Source organism: Xiphophorus maculatus, chromosome 20 (genome assembly GCF_002775205.1).
Source record: "Xiphophorus maculatus strain JP 163 A chromosome 20, X_maculatus-5.0-male, whole genome shotgun sequence".
NCBI classification, from domain to species: Eukaryota; Metazoa; Chordata; class Actinopteri; order Cyprinodontiformes; family Poeciliidae; genus Xiphophorus; species Xiphophorus maculatus.
The window spans coordinates 16,201,492-16,218,423 of record NC_036462.1 but is presented as its reverse complement, the minus strand read 5'-3'; the positions used below and the strand labels follow the sequence as shown (position 1 = coordinate 16,218,423).

At 35.2% G+C, this 16,932-nt stretch overlaps 1 protein-coding gene across 2 annotated transcripts; it reads left to right on the top strand.

The window, feature by feature from the left end:
- The first annotated feature begins 270 nt into the window (after positions 1–270).
- On the top strand, positions 271–16,114 carry LOC102218945 (caM kinase-like vesicle-associated protein). Of its 2 annotated transcripts, none has more exons than XM_023325642.1 (11): positions 271–502; positions 11,415–11,540; positions 11,645–11,776; positions 12,241–12,315; positions 12,399–12,537; positions 12,692–12,812; positions 12,918–12,993; positions 13,079–13,215; positions 13,351–13,429; positions 14,038–14,125; positions 14,796–16,114. In XM_023325642.1, the coding sequence occupies exons 2-11, from the start codon at positions 11,446–11,448 to the stop codon at positions 15,102–15,104; spliced, it is 1,251 nt and encodes a 416-aa protein (XP_023181410.1). In that variant the 5' UTR covers positions 271–502; positions 11,415–11,445; the 3' UTR covers positions 15,105–16,114. The 2 variants fall into 2 exon arrangements, with proteins under 2 accessions (XP_023181410.1, XP_005796974.1); XM_005796917.2 differs by having other exon boundaries at positions 272–502; positions 11,398–11,540.
- Positions 16,115–16,932: the final 818 nt, after the last annotated feature.

Sequence of the window (16,932 nt, the reverse complement as noted above, 5' to 3'; positions counted from 1 at the left end):
TGACATTGCTGCTTCATTTTGCTCTCTATGTTTTTCCATGATTTGTTCTGCTTATGGATCAAATGAAGCTACAGTTGAGCACATATACGCTTTCATTTGCAGTTTACAACAAAGTTGTCTTGTGTAAGTTCCAGAGGAGTTACTGTGCGTAAAAGATCTTTATTTGGTCATCACCGAATCTCCACACAAAAATATGATGTTGGAGATTTGATGCAGTGCTGTATCCGCGCAATCAAACATTAAAGCGGTGCAACGTGCGTCGCACACACAACTCCGCCTCCCCCTGCATCATCTCAGCTCCGCTCTCACCATCACACACTCACGTAATACTCCCGTGGTTAAGCTGACTTGTTGGAAATGCTTGAGGATCTTAACATTTGTCCGACTGCACGCCGCCTGTAACATCAGCGAAGATCAAAGAAAAGTAAAAGCGCAACAAGAAAAAAAAGCGTCATCTGAGCAGACGAGGGGCGGTATCGCAGATTGGAACCAGTCATTGAAGGTAAGTGAAAAGATTAGATCTTTTTTTTTTTTGGTAATCTAATCACAAAAAACAAACAAACAAGTAAACAAAAAAGACTGGCTACACTGGAAAGAAGTCAGGCGTAAATGCTAAATATCTGGGAATAATTTATTCAGAAACAGATTTTGATCAAATCTCAGGAGGGTAGCGTACGTGTTTTGTTTATAAAACTTTGGCAATAACACATTTGAGTGGATTTGAGTTGTTTCTTAGAAGATCAGGTCCAGGCAGTCTGAGCAGGTAAACATATGGAGGGGAGAATGTTTGCCAATCTACTTCAGCTGCAGGTTATGTGAATCCATTTTTTCCGATAAAAAAGTATATTTATTATTATTATTATTATTATTATTATTATTATTATTATTATTATTATTATTATTATTATTATTATTATTATTTATACTTGCTTACTCAAGAAACTCCGTCTACAAACTTGATACCAGCAGTTCATGCAGACTTGATGAAAGTGTTGTTAGAGTTCTTACACTTGCAGCACTTCATGAGTTTAACACACTCACAGTCACGCAGTGTCCTTGTCTTCTTGTCATCACTTGTCATCAGTTCACAAGGAAGCAGCTATTCCCACTAATTAAAAAAAACAAAACATTTTTTAACTACCTATTCATGCACTCCTCAAGGAGGCTGATAGAGTGAGTGGACATGTCAGAACAGTTCGAGGAAGAACATAGATGTGAGGATATCAGTGTGTCTTTAATAGAAAAAAGTGGAAGTATGATGCGATACGATGCTACATTAATGGATCATTTTCAATCCTAAGCTGAGCCATACAGTAAATGATATGGTTCAGAGATAATCTTTTGAGTGAGATTCAAGAGTCAGTTATTCTTGTTGTTCTGGGCCCAAAGAAGAGTTTGAATTGAGGTCCATTCCAGTTTAATCAAATCCTATTCTCTATTCTTAGCTCTCATCGTATTTTTAAGGTTGTGGTTGGGAATGAAGCTGACTTTCAATACAATCACAAAGGTGCATATTTTCTCATTTAAGATACTTTTAATGGGACAATAAACACCAGGATATCAGATTTGAAATGTTGTGATCTATTAAGTTGCATCCTTGTTAATTACTGTTAGTGAAAAGGAGCAACCATTTCACAAACAATTTCTTCTTGATTTAGACATTTTAACATTAATTTAATGCTCACTTCAAGAATGTTTGACCATTTATATGCATAATATCTCTGTTCTTTGTGACAACTATACAGTATATAATTTTTTTAGACTAGAAACACAATGTTTAAAAATCTAAATACAATTTAAATACATCAAAGTCAATATATTTCTTAATAAGTCACACATGTTGACAAATGTGTAATGAAGTGACCCATTTCTCCACAAGGCATTTTAAATGAAATACCAAAAGATAGTTGGTGGTGGTGCTGAGTAGCAGGACTGATAAATCAACACATATCAGTCTGCATCACTAATATCAATATGAAACATCTATTATATCAACAGCTGTAAATAAATTGAGTCTATGGGGTTACTTCTTTGAATATATTTTGTCTAGCACTTGTGTTTAGTGCTAAAGCATTTTAATACTTACATCATACTAAGCTTGGTTGTACTTTACATCCGAAGGGAGTCGCTCTGTTCAACTATTGCCGCATATTTGCTCTGCAGGAGAGATTGCTGCTAAGTTAATAATTCGATGCAGTCAGCTGGGTTTTCTTAGATAGTTAACGCTTTTCCAATTGGTTCTATAAACTGAATGTGGCAGGATTTATTATTATTATTATTATTATTATTATTATTATTATTATTATTATTATTATTATTATTATTATTATTATTATTATTATTATTATTATTATTATGTCAGAATTAGGAAGTGTGCATCTGTATTTGAGTCTCTGTATATAAATGAACTGATTGGATTTTGTATTTTTGAATATGAATTAGATCTCCGATTACTAAAGTGCATTGAAGAGGCACTTTGTAAACAGACTGTGTTGAATAAAAGGGGTCACAAAGGACAAGTGTAACACATTTGTAATTTTTTTTGAGTAGGTTAGTTTTCAAATGGTCTGAAATATGTAGTGCGTTTCTAGCCATAACGACAAGAAAAGCACTAGTTATGTAACAGTAACACCTCATTCATGCAGTCACACACAAACTTTCATAAACCAATACACAGGTTAGTAGGCAACTTGAGATTCATTGCCTTGCACAGGGGCACATCATCATGTGACAGGAGGAAGCTGGAATTGGAAGCTCAGTTTTTAGATTGGAAGTCAACTACTTTTCCTATTGTAAATAAAACATAACATTTTTAGATTCAGTCTGAAAATTCAAGGGCTCCTTGGCCCCCTGCTGTCTTGGGGAGGATTGAAGTAGTGACTTAATTCATTTACGCCTCTGCAGACTCTAGTTAGTTGTGATTCATGTGTTTAAAACGTAAACAAATTAGAGTCATAAGAGTTTTCAAATACTGAAAGAAACGCTACACCTGGAGTCGAGGAAGACTATGTGTCCTCCAGATAAGTAAGATGAACATTAGTAGAAGGTTGCTCTTAAGACTGACTCAGGTTAACTGATTATGCTTTTTCTTACACACACTTTTTCTCACCACATCAATGTCAATCACTTACTACTGTAGAAACTTTTATTATGATGGCTACCAGCAGGCAATGTTAAATCAACATCCTTACTAACAAAACTATTTAGAAGTACTCAACATAAACTACTACAGTAGTTTAGTATAGTAGTAGTAGGATAGTCTGAATAGATGGTTGCTGCATGCAAAATACTAATATCATAAACCATGTTACATACTTAGAAATGACTAATGACAGTTTTGAACAGATACTGTTTTGACTCTAGTGGCCTTTATTTGACTGGAAAGTGGGTTGTGAGAGAAGAGGTAGACATTTGGCAAAGGTCAACAGGCCGGGACTCGAACCTGTGACAGCCTGGTAGAGGATTAAAGTCTCTGTATATGGGTAGCAGAGACCTCTGTGGGCACCGCCATCCCCAAAGATACTTTTCTAACTTTCTGCTGCAGTTGGTTGTGCTGCAGTGCTAAAGCCAGCTCATGTGTATACAGAAATTACAAGTGTGGAAATTTAGTTCCTGTTATGTCAAGAATATTTCCATCCACCCCTTTCACAGTTTTACAGCAAGCAACATTTTGTTTGCTTCTCTCCTTATGTTAGGTTAATTTAGCCCTTCAAATGCCACACACATGGCTATATTTTCTTACTGGAGTATGTTTACTCTGTTCTTCTAAACTGATAATGGCTTATTAAGAGAAACTGAAAGGTTCATCATTGAAGAGAGTGATTATAGACACGATTATAACACAGCTGTGACCTTTGGTATGTTATTTGCTTTGCACTAAACTGAAACCTGTGTTTTGTTGGACTTTACTGATTTTTTACTTATGGGGGACAAATGAAAGAAAAGGCAAACATTTTTGCCTATCAGTTTAACGTGGTAATAATCTGCAATATTATGAGCTTGGCTCATATCCTGTCAATTTTTAGACTCTAGTCTGAATTCCAGCTCTGTACGAGTCACATAAAGTGTCAGGAGTGTTGGCCAGTGACGGCAGTGAGAACACACAGAGCTGTTCTGCACAGACAGTACCTTGGTGCATACTGTAGCACTTGGAAACCATGGCAACAAAACAACATCAGAAGAAACTGGTCAGATGAGCCAGTGATGCTTGAGAAAGAGATGAATGGTGGAGTCAATGCAGAGCAAATCAAAAACAGGCTCAAAGGGAGGCTGATTCATGCTGATCAAAATTTTCTCTACAAATCTGGCTTTTTTGACGTAAAAAAAGCAAGTGTCATTCATTTGTCCTTGTTAATTTTTTGACATAATGTTCTTAGAAACGATGGCTTGGGTGTTGGAAGTTGTCACATTCTGGCAAGAAGGTCTTTATGTGTGGAGAATGCATGTGACCTCCTACAGGGTTCTTAAAATCCCAAACATGTACAGCTTTGGTTTGCACCGTCATTTCTCTTGACTATTTTACAGTGGACTAAAGTTCTCAACCTTATTATCCGTTGTAAAATCAGAGACTCAGATAGGTACACTTCTTTTTTGCATACAGGCATGCATCACTAATGAGTCATTTAAATAAAGCATTAGCGGCCATAAGAATTGGCTAAAAAATCATCACCACCATCTGCCCCCATGTCACCACGCAGTTTCCTTTGAAGAGCCTCAGTTGATGCCACAATCTGCAGCTCTGGCCTGCTGCCACTGTCTCGTGTGGCTTCGACTAACAATCCAAACCCAAAATAGCGGCATAAAAAACAAACAGCATATTTTTAGAAGTTAAAGTTGCATGAAGTACAGTTTTTACTTCTCAGCCACTTTCTAATGAAAAACAAAGATAAACAGTTTCTAAATAAAGTCGGCAGTAAGACATTAAACTGACATTAATTACATTTTTCTTTCCTATTATGAAAGAAAACACTGTCTATCAAACTTTCCCTATACCTAATTTTTCCAAACTACTCTTTTTTAAATATGCAAAGAAAATATATTTAAAAATAAATTCTAAATTCATTGATTGGAGGTGGGGGTCCTAGTTTATCCTTCAGCAAGAATACACCTCCACTGTGGCAATGTGAACTAATACAATTGCTAAGAACACAATTCATACATCAAATAAATTGAAAAGATGAGGCAATACAGCAATTGAATTTGGACAAAACAATTTTCAAACAAATCTACTCCAATCACAATATGAACTGGGAAAATTAGCATGCATTATCACACTTTAATCTCAGGATGTTGATATGACTCACATAAGTAGGTCAAACATGTAATTCAATGTCTGTTTCTCTGTTTGGAGTGTCTACTTATTGTGTGCATGGATTTTTTTTTCTATAAATTTTATTGCAGTAAGAGCTTGAATGAATGCAAACCTGGCTTGGACAAAGAAGTCTATCAACAAAAGATGGATGGATGGATGGATGGATGGATGGATGGATGGATGGATGGATGGATGGATGGATGGATGGATGGATGGATGGATGGATGGATGGATGGATGGATGGATGGATGGATGGATGGATGGATGGATGGATATACCTGAAATTATTTTTATAACCAAATTCTCTTAAAGATGCTTACTTATCACTGTTTAAAGAACAATCATCCCAATGATCTACATATATAAACAAAGTGACGATATTATCACTGTTTCTAAATGTAAGCCATGTACATATCTAGAGTCATTAGATAAATAATAAGCCATATAGATAAGTTGTGAATTTTCCAACAGCCCAACTTTAACTTTGTGGCTGTCAAACTGACACAAATTTCTCAATATTTGAAATATTGAGAGCTCACATTTTTTTAGAGTTAAGATTGACCAAACGAAAGAAAAAGTACATTTAAAAAATGCAAGAAATTTAATGAAAATTAAAAAAATACAGTAAAATAGAAGATGAATAATAAAAACAAGGCGATTGTTTGGAAATTTACTTCATCATGTGATTCACAGAACAGGGGAAACAAGGCAGTGAATTAGATTAAAAATGGTTTTAGTCATTGACCTAAAAATACAGCACAAAGAAGGGGGCTGGGAATTCACTGGCAGTCTCAGAGAAGTCTAAAACAATCTGAATGCAGTCTGATTTTATTGGTTCAAAAATAAAATGATTATAAACTCTTTTTTTGTAAAGTACAGACATACAGTATCTTCATGTATTTAAGATGATATTGCTTAAGGATCATGGCCTTGATATTTCTTTTCCCTAAATCACTCCTGTAAGGTAATATCTCGTCAGCAGACACTGAGGCTATTTCCTTTTTAAGGTTTTATTTTATAGATTTTTATCACTTATACTAACACTTATACTTTTATACTAACAACAACAAAAGCAACATTCCGCATGTAATATCAACCCAACCACTCACAACCTCACCGGACTCAACTAACAACAAAGAACACATCCTTTAAACGAGTTTGATTATATATGTCTTCACACAGATATGTAAGCGAATGTTGATGATCCATCTTATGTGGAACTGGATTTTTGGAGGCTGTTCTTGTAGTTTGAAAAGCTGCAACATGTTTAAAGAACAGAATGCTGCGTCTCCACTCTGCTACAGATGGACTTCAGTCTGTCCATTAGAAAGGAAGTTTCTTCTGGATCTTCCCAGTTTCATCTTTAAATTTTTTTTTCATTATTTGTGGCAACAAAGGAAGAAAAAAAAAGAATGAAAGACTACATGTTGATCACACAACAGTGTTCTAAGGATGATCACACTTTACACAAGCAGAAACAAATAAAAAATGAAGGGGCATACAAATGAAAACATTTTTTGTACAGTAGCACAAAAACAATACATACATGGCCTTATACCATTGTGAGACCATAAGATGAATTTTTTTCATCCCAATTTCAATTATAGTTAAATTTGTTTCTCAAATTCTGTAATCCACAGGGGCTACTGCAATGGCTGCATCATTAAAAAGAAACTTTAAAAAAAAGGATGTTCTGTTTTACCTACTGAATTCTTAAAACTTTAAAGTGAAACTATACAATCTATAAATCTAAGAGCAACTCTACTGTTTTCATTAACTCCAATTAGTGTTCACATTTGAGCTATCTCAACAATGAGCAGTATTAATTTGAAGCAGCATTGACGCTCCCATTAAAGAAGACTTTATCACTCAGATCTCTGAAAAGCTAAAGATAAAATAACTCTGATTCAGCAGCAGTCGGCTTCTTTGTGTCCTTTTATGTAGAACAGCCTTTAATCTCCAAAATTGCATTTATGAGAAAAAAGACAAAATGTTCAGAAAATCCTGCCTGACTTTTCTGTGCCGTGTGGTGTTTGCTGTGCAGTGCTACTGACTGAGTCAAGCTTCCGGGAAAAGGTGTGAGGAGCTGTGATTCAGTGAGCGTCTGATGATTGCAATAAATGGTCTCACAGCAGCGCTTTAATTCTGCTTGCTGTTTGGACTATTGTTTGTCTCTGAGGCAGTTTTTGGATGATGTGGAGAGGTAAAAGACGGAGGCAGTTCAAATTTTCCAAAAAGGCCCATTAGACATGATATGAAAGTTGTTTTCTAAGACTCTGGCTGAACTTTGTTCTGTTTCTTAGGTATTTTATGTACTAGAAAAAAAAAGTTTATATTTTTGCATATATTGTGTTTCAGATGTGGCTCTCCTTCAGTAAGTAGTTAGTATTTCTGAAAGCAAGACAGTATAGTTAATAAAATTTGGTGGATAAAAAGATGTGATCTATCTGTCATAAATTTCTTAAACCTCTGTTTCAGCTGCAGTCTGATACAGAACTCTGAGTTCCCTCCTTTAGGACAAAACGGGCCATACTGAAGTGTCTTGCATTTTGAATGAGAAGATTGAAGAATAAATATGTTAGAGGTAGAGCTCTGCAATGAGAAATGGCCTCTTTGTATTAGTACTTCTCAGTCCTCTGCTATTTGTGCATACTTCTGGAATAAAACTAGCCTTGAGCGAACACTATTGTCTGGGATGGATTTGAGAATGTAAAACTAATGGAATAGAAGAGACAAAATCCCTTGGGCTACTCTAACTGGACCCCTAACTGTGCATAAACATGATTTAAATAAGTGTTTTTACTTTTTATTACATATAGTAACCAGAGTGCAGCACTGGAGACATAAACTGTTTGATTTAAACTTCACAGTTGCTAGCTAATATTCCAAAAATAATTACCCAGACTTTACTTTCACGACACTTACAAAGGTTTACTGTCTACAAAAGTATGGCAATAAAGCTAGGCACTTTTAAATTATTTAGGTAATATTTATGAGTCCTTCAAAGTTATATGAATTGTACAAACAGATATCAGAACAGGGGACAATGATACTCTGTTATGAAGTCAGCAATAAATAAATGAAAAGATGTGATAATTTATGTATATTTGTATAGACTCTATGGAATAATTCTAGAATTTGATAAATTCATAACTTCAAGTGAAACTTTTTAACTTACAATAAATCCCTCAAAGGATGCTTCAGTTCACTGCCTTTCAAAATCTGAAGCATGACTCACTAAACAAAACACTGTACAGATATAATCATACTAACCAGATGTTTTTTCTAAAAACATCTTGTCTCTTTGATTACTTCATGACATTTGCTAATGTAGCTTTTGTGGCTTAAGAGAAATAACCAAAATAGTTTTAATTTGCCTCCAAGAACTGTTAATTCTAAAGCTAATGTCTGCTTCATCAAATTAAAGATCCAAAAGTTAATTATCAGAATGAGACTTTAAAGCTTAGTTTCTAGTTTAAATTATTTTTATTTCAAAATCTTAAGTAATAACCACATGCTAAAATAGTAGAAGTATATACTCTGTGTTCTAGATGAAGCAAGACGTGTTGATTTTTCGGTTATCGATTAAGTGACATTTTGGATTTTTTTTCGCCACTAGTTGCAAAATAAATATTGTATGTGAAAACAGTAACTACAAAATTTACTTTCAATTAAAGAAAAGTTTTGCCCTTTGCCCTAAGGTGAAATTTATTTAAAGATTAATAGAAGGACGGGCTCTCTTTTAAGATGTGCTTCCAGTTTTGTATTTTCAGGTCACGTTCATGTTCTAGTTTCTTTGTTTAAAGCTTCTGGACACAATAGCCGTGAGAAATAGTCTTGTCTTGACTGAGGCTGCAGACAGTCAGAATCTTTGTACTCCCACTCTTCTGCACAAGCTTCCACTTATATTTGTAAGACCTGCCAAAAAATAAGCCATTTTTCCATACAAGTCATCCATGTGAGCAGTAATGTTTATTTAGTAGTTCTGAAACTTTGTAGCATTTCTGGATTGCAGCTACAACAACATCAGTCACTCTGGAGTAAAAGTCATGATTTCATTTTAAATTGGATTTAACTATAAAAGTGAGATGATAAAACCTTAACAACTAAACACATGGTTTCATTAGTGTTTGTTTAAAAGCAACATTTTCAGTTTTCAGACTTTTTTAGCTCATATTGACCATCAATTATTGTGAATTTAATAAATTTGAAATGAATGTCCACTTACTCTCTTTTGGTAAAGGTATTGTTTGCAAAATGTCCAAAAGTATCTAAATAATTTTGCATGAAGGTATCAGTCAAGAAAATGGTACACAAATTCCTACTGCATTACATGTGCATCATATCACACTGTAGAACTTAGACAGGCCTTCACATTAATCTCTGCAGCTACTTCAGCGTTGCTGTTACCACTGTGCAGCTCTTCAATTACCAATTACTGCCTTGTCTTTTTGTCGATTTTGGACAAATGTTTTAGCAGTGTCAATGTCATTCCATATTTTGTCCAAATATTTATTCATTTTCATGTGATTACAATGTCCTCTTCATTTTCAGATCTGTGCACGAGAGAGGTTTCAGCTGTGATCTTTGAAAACTCTTGAAATGTGAAAATATGAGATATCACTGAGAAACATGATGTGTTTTGTTTACTGTATTTTAAGGAAATAATTCCTTCTTCAAGCAAGTTGCTTTGATAGTAACAAAGCAGTTGTTATTCTAGTGAGGCCATTTTGCATCATATTAATTGTCTCTGACAAGTGAATCTATCTATTATAGACTGTGATCGGGTCCTGAGCTCTGATTTGGTAATTTGTTATAGATTTTTAGGCAATAGTGGAGGAAGAAAAAAATATTAAACAAATATTTAAGAATTTAAAATTTAGTTTAGTATTTTTCCTCAAATGCTTTACTTCTTAGAACGTTTTATCTAGAAATAGCATACACATTTATGCTGTTTTTGTATATGAAGATTGCTATGAAAGATATATGTAGTTAAGCCCTAAATAATTCTGCCCCTGGTGGATTTAGGTCCAAGGCTCTCTTTGGATTTTACCAATATGTTTGTTCTGACTGTAAACATGTTGGAGAGGCCTAGAGGTCCGACATAAACAGATTGATGATCTATACAGGAAGATAATGGCAAGAAGATCTTCTGCCATCAAAGACTAAGAGCTTGTCCTCAAAGGTGAATTGTCAAAGTGAAAGCATATAAAAGGATCAGATACTATGAGAAATCGTTTTTGCTTTAATTCTAAGAAAGCTTTTTGAAATGATTATCAATGAACCATAATTTTCTAAATACCTTTTTTTTTTCAAACTTGATATCCTTTCACATTTTGTTATGTTTTGAGATATGCCTCTCTTATTCTCTATCAGAAAAAACCTGTTAGATGAAGGAAAATTATTTTAAATCTAAAACTGCCAGTGGTATGAATAATTTAAATCATACCTAATATGAATAAATACAAGAAACACTTTTGCTTAGATTAGTTTTATACACTTCTCAGATATTAAATAATTTTGTTGTAACACCTTGCTACATAACTGTACATCTCCCAGGGCTGGAAGTATAATAGTATTTTGCATAAATCTTTCATAAATATATATTTTTAAAAACATACAATAGGAAAAAGTTGCACTTTTATTTCATTTTTAGTATATTTGTTATAAAGGAGATGAATGAATGTTGTGGCAGCTCCTGCTGCAGTACGGCATCAACTCGCCGCAGAACCTGAGAGAAACAAGCTGAAGCTCACTGCAGAAAGCTACATCTTTGAAATAAGTTATTGCTATGTTTTGTAGCCCCAGTTGTAATGTGGAATTATTACCTTTGCATGCCCAATTATGCTCACCTGCAGTATTCTCAGATACAAAACTGTAAAAGAAAAACAATTAAAACCGCAAACAATTCCCTACATAGACCTGCTAATTTAGAGAGATTTGTTTTGTCTGAAGTGCATCATTCTGCATTCATTTCTTGCTTTGTTTTCATATAGCCGTTAACACATTATCACAGTAGATTACTGCAGACCTGTCTCTGAAGAGGTTTGTTGAAATTAAACTTTATTTTCCACTGAAATCTTGAGGTGTTGCGCTGTGGCAGGACTCTCGTTGGCTGAAGGGCACAAGCTGCCATGCCGTTTGGTTGTCTCACACTCGGAGAGAAGAAGGATTATAACAGTCCCACGGAGGTGACTGACAAATATGACCTCGGACAAGTTGTTAAGTCGTGAGTACATGTTTTTTGGGTTGTAAATTCTCACATATTTGTTGTCCTGTGGTGATTTAATTCAAAATTCGCCAAATTGTTGCACTCTTGTCTTTATTTTACAGGGAGGAGTTTTGTGAGATATTTCGAGCAAAGGACAGGAATACCTTGAAAATGTATACATGTAAAAAGTTTAACAAAAAGGATGGAAGGAAAGTGAGGAAAGCTGCAAAGAATGAGATAATGATCTTGAAGATGTAAGTGCGCATTAACTCAGAGCTTATCCAATCTAACCTCATCTAAAGCATATGCATCGAGACACATGCCATCACAAATATGCTGTAGAAGACAGACAATGGACAAAAGTCCAAACATAATTCACTAAATATCTAATTTTATATTCTGTTGGTCAATTTACATATTTCCTTTTTACTGTATTCACAAATCAGACCTAAATTCATTGCAAAACTTTAAATGTCAACTGTTAAATAGATTTATTTATATCACTACAGCTGAATAAAGAACAATAAATAAGATCTAGCATCTGGAAATCAGTTCTGACATGTATACAGCTGTACTAGATGACAGCTGGTTATTCTCTGATTTCCAGCAGTCCTTGTATTTAACTAGCTACCTTAACAGTAAATTGTAGCTTGTCTTGTTGTTGTCTTCTTACATCAATCAGTGAACTCTACTCCTAACTCTATTCTTTTATTTAAAGGGTAAAACATCACAACATCCTCCAGCTGGTTGATGCATTTGAAACTAAGAAAGAGTACTTCATTTTTCTGGAGCTGTGAGTTCTTTGTGGGGGCCTTTCATTATTAAACAACACGATGCAATTCAAAGCTTTTTAACACAGACCTGTCATCTCATCAGCGCTACAGGAAGGGAGGTCTTTGATTGGATTTTGGATCAAGGCTACTATTCAGAAAGGGACACTAGCAATGTAATGAGGCAGGTTCTGGAGGCCGTTGCTTACCTGCACTCTCTGAAGATTGTCCACAGAAACCTGAAGGTAGGTCTACTACTGACACCTAGTGAAAATAAAGAAGCATTTCACCTCCCAGCAGATGAAAAGTTCTCTGAGTAGGATGAACGTCATAACAACCAACACAGATTAATGAACTACAATGAATCCTTTGTTGCTTGGTTATCCTCTATTAATGCAGCTGGAGAATCTGGTGTACTATAATCGTTTGAAGCACTCCAAAATTGTTATCAGCGACTTTCAGCTGGCAAAACTGGAAAATGGACTAATTAAAGACCCGTGTGGGACTCCAGAATATCTTGGTGAGTGGCATGTCATCTGATCTGAATTTATAGCAGTAATTTAAATAAAACAAATCATGATTTTTTAAAAATACGTATGAGACATTACCTTTGCTTCAACTGCAGCACCTGAAGTGGTTGGAAGACAGAGATACGGTCGGCCAGTGGACTGCTGGGCCATCGGCGTCATCATGTACATACTGTAAGTGCTAAATTATGTACTTTTAAGTGCGTTAAATTCATTATCTGATTTCCTTCTAAAAGTTATGTTATGCATTTCTTCAAAGTTTATCAGGGAACCCTCCTTTCTATGACGATTCTGATGAAGAAGACCCAGATAGCCGTGACAAGAACCTCTTTCTAAAGATTTTGTCTGGGGACTATGAATTTGATTCTCCCTACTGGGATGACATTTCTGATTCTGGTAATATAAAGTCATAGTCTAAGTTATTTCAATCTCTGCATTAATAGTATCACAGACAAAATATCAAAAGACTGAATTTTAGTGATACAAAATCCATTAGAACCCTTATTTTCTTGTGTTTTTTGTGTTTTACAGCCAAAACCTTGGTAGCATCTTTGATGGATGTCGACCAAGACCAGCGATTGACTGCACAGGAAGCTATTGCCCATGAATGGTAAAAAAGGAAATAAGTCAAATACACCTACTTTCGTAAACAAAAAAAAGTGAAGCATTCAGAGAAAAATATCCAGCTTTGTACTCATGTAGAAGATGTAAATGATTTAAGGTCTAAATTGGGGTCCAAGAGATCTAAATGGTGGTCACACCTCATGTCATCACATAAAAATATGATACATCTGTTGAGGTGCAGACAAAAATGCCATGGCCCTTTTTAACTGGCTGATGCACAATACAACAATTCTCATTTGAAACGGTCTGTCTGCCTTGATTGATTGAAATGGATTACATTTCCCTTCCCAATGGAATCCCTGCTGGTTTAATACAAGGTGTCCTCTGTGTCCTTTGACCAACTCCAGATGTGATTCTTCCACTGATGCCCCCTGGTGCTGGTTTGTAATGTTGCAACTCTTTGGAAATAAAAAATGTTGGCATAGAAATCATTGTTCCTAAAGTGCAGATCATTCTGTTTTGAAGATGCTTACCAGGTGCTTGACTTTTCTGTATGTGAATTTCTGCAAGTCCCAGCTATGACAATTTGAATTATGAAGCTTTTCTAAGTACTGCCAGTGCTGAAAATAATTGTCCTTTTGTTTACTATTTTAGGATTTCTGGAAATGCGGCCTCTGACAAGAACATCAAAGATGGAGTTTGTGCCCAAATCGAGAAGAACTTTGCCAAAGCAAAGTGGAAGGTAGAATCACTCACATACATAATAAATATTCACATTGGACAACATTTCTTTCTCTTTTCATGCACATTTGTTTTTAGAGACAGATACTTATTTAGGACATCAATGTGAGAACATTTTCTAATAAAGAACCGCAGATTTAATGGAGTATCCTATTTTTTGTTAATGCAGCTTCTGAGTTTGGTTGTCTATTGATAGAATGATCCTTGTAAAGCTTTTGAATTAAAATGGTGCTTTAAGATTGGGTTCTTTCTAGTTTCTTCTCTAACTCAGCAAACTGGATAAAAGCTTTTGACACAATGTTTGATTAATATAACCCAACTTTTTCACAGCAGCATAAGTCTAGCATTTGTGTAAAAACAAAACTTCTTGAGTTTTAGTGTAAAAACTACAAGCAACAAGAAGAAGATGCAATTAACTACAACAAGGCCTCTGACACAAATATGAGAATATGCCTTTTAAATTGTCTAATATCTCACCCACAGTGTTTAGGTTAGCCTTGATTTATATATTGGAGTTATTTAATGTTGCACCTCCCACATGCATTTGCACAATTGTCATATTTGAGAATTACTTAATGAAAAACACATATGCATTACACACTTGAATGAAATTTTGTAAGTTTTTGGATAAGTTTTTTTTCACATTTTATGGTGAAATATTTGTCTCACAGAAAGCTGTACGGGTAACTACCCTGATGAAACGGCTTCGAGGGCCTGATCAGACTGACTCGGGGGCTGCAGGAGCTGCAGCAGGGGCAGCAGCCGACGCCAACACACCCGGAGGTGGTCCTGCTCCTCCAGCTGGCGGCGGCCTCAGCATGGCTGCCACCCTTAAAGCTGCTCTTAAAGAAAAGGCCTCAGACACACAGACTGCAACCAACCCTGCACAATCCTTGCAGCCTGGAGCGCAGCAGGAGGAGCAGCAGTCACGGTGCAATGGTGAGGCTCCGCAAATGGTACCACAGAGAAAAGGAGACTAAGCCAGTTGATACATTCAGGGGACCCATGATAAGATGTGGGCCTACAAGCACATGTAAAACTAAAACATCTGGCATCATGAGTATGTGTCTGTGCTGTCCGACAATCACAGTTCACAAATTTTTCATCTTTTGCCTTTTGTACTGGTTGATTATTAGTGTTCTCTACCTTCCTTTTTCCTTTTGTTATTTTGTGTGTAGGTCTCTTAAAATGATTGTTGCAAAGTAGCTCTTTTATTGTTTCCCCTCCTTTGAGAACTGTATAATATATTCAGGTAATTCATTGTTCATTGTGTAATTAAGTGAATTTCAGAGGCTCATTGTACAGTATATACATGTATTTGTCACAAAAATTGCTACTTTTTAGCTTTAGAACTTACTAGCCTGAGTTTATATCTTGCGACTTAAAATTATAAGTTGAAATATTTGGTAATTTGATCACAATTAATTTGATTACAATTGTTTTCAAAGTAAGCAAATAACACTTTACTTTTTAAGCATATTTGGGTGAAATCATATTTGGGAACAAATCAGACAAGGTGACCATCCTTAGATGTGCATTATCCAAACTGTAGGATAAGTCGATATATGAAAATAACATTTAAAACTGTAACATATAGATAATAATAAACATGATAAGTATTTTTTAAATGAAAGACTATATAGCTGAAAAGGCAAATTTGACTACTAGATATCTACAATTTAGTGCAGTATATCAAACAACTTAAAATTTTAAGGCAGCAAGAATGCACATTTTTTAGTTGAAGTGCCTTATCATTTGTTGCAGTCATGTTTCTAGACTTGATTTAAAATGCTTTTTAAATAACTAAAATATTCCAAATGTTTCATTAACTTCTGTTTTGGGCCTTGTATTTTGTCCTCTTTCATGGCTTGATTTAATACAAACAAAAATCAAACAAAAAATATTTAGAATGTTCTGTGTACTGTGATGTTTTCGCTGTTGCTGTGTTGTAATCTGTAATTACTAAATAAAGATTTTATTGTAAAGCCAACATGCCATAAATGGTTGAGTATGCATGTTATTTGTGTATTACATTTCACTGAATATGTTTATGCCAACCAACATTAGGACCGTAATATCAACAGTGCCTAATACCCGAGAAAGAAATAGAAAAAGATCTTTCATACATATTTATGAAAAATGAAGCATTTGTTTAGAAGTGCTGGAGTTAGTCCACGTAGACAACACTCCTATGCAGTCTAGAGATAGTCCAAATAACCTGAAGGATTGTAAGTACCCTTAAGTACCCTGGTAATGGCCTCAACGCATCTCACAGTTGCACAATTGTTCCTTAGACTTAGACTTCGACTTCGACTTAGACTGGATAATGCAGCACAACATCAGCTGCAAAAGGTCACATCTCTCCAAAAACACTTCATGTATGCTTCAAAACTAGACTGAAGAGCATTACCTACCAGCATTACCAGCATTACCAGCAGGAGATCTGATCTCCTGCTGGTATCATAGATACCCACCCCCAACATGGACTATTCACACTCCTACCTTCTGGCCTGATGGTCAACGACCACATTTACAATTGAAGAATGGATGCTAATTTGAGCCATCAAGAGTCGTTGGTTCTTTTGGCACTGTTTCAGTAAGTCTGGGGAGAAATCGAAAACCTAGTACTTCTAGTGTTTTAAACAAGATTGAAACATAGTTATAGATGGAAATAGCCACTGCAAAAGCTTTTTCGGCTAGGTTAAAAACATCTGGTCTGGAAACTTGAGTGTACAAGATTGGAAGAGAAGTCTAAAAACTGTGATCCATTAAAAAACTGCATTTTGTCAGGAGTTTGCTCTTAGAAAG

What these genes read in the sequence shown, in the direction of transcription:
- LOC102218945 (XM_023325642.1), top strand. Translation starts at nt 11,446, where the DNA reads ATGCCGTTTGGTTGTCTCACACTCGGAGAGAAGAAGGATTATAACAGT. An exon ending in GAGATAATGATCTTGAAGAT is followed by an intron (nt 11,777 to 12,240) that starts GTAAGTGCGCAT and finishes TTTTATTTAAAG; the next exon opens with GGTAAAACATCACAACATCC. An exon ending in TACTTCATTTTTCTGGAGCT is followed by an intron (nt 12,316 to 12,398) that starts GTGAGTTCTTTG and finishes TCATCTCATCAG; the next exon opens with CGCTACAGGAAGGGAGGTCT.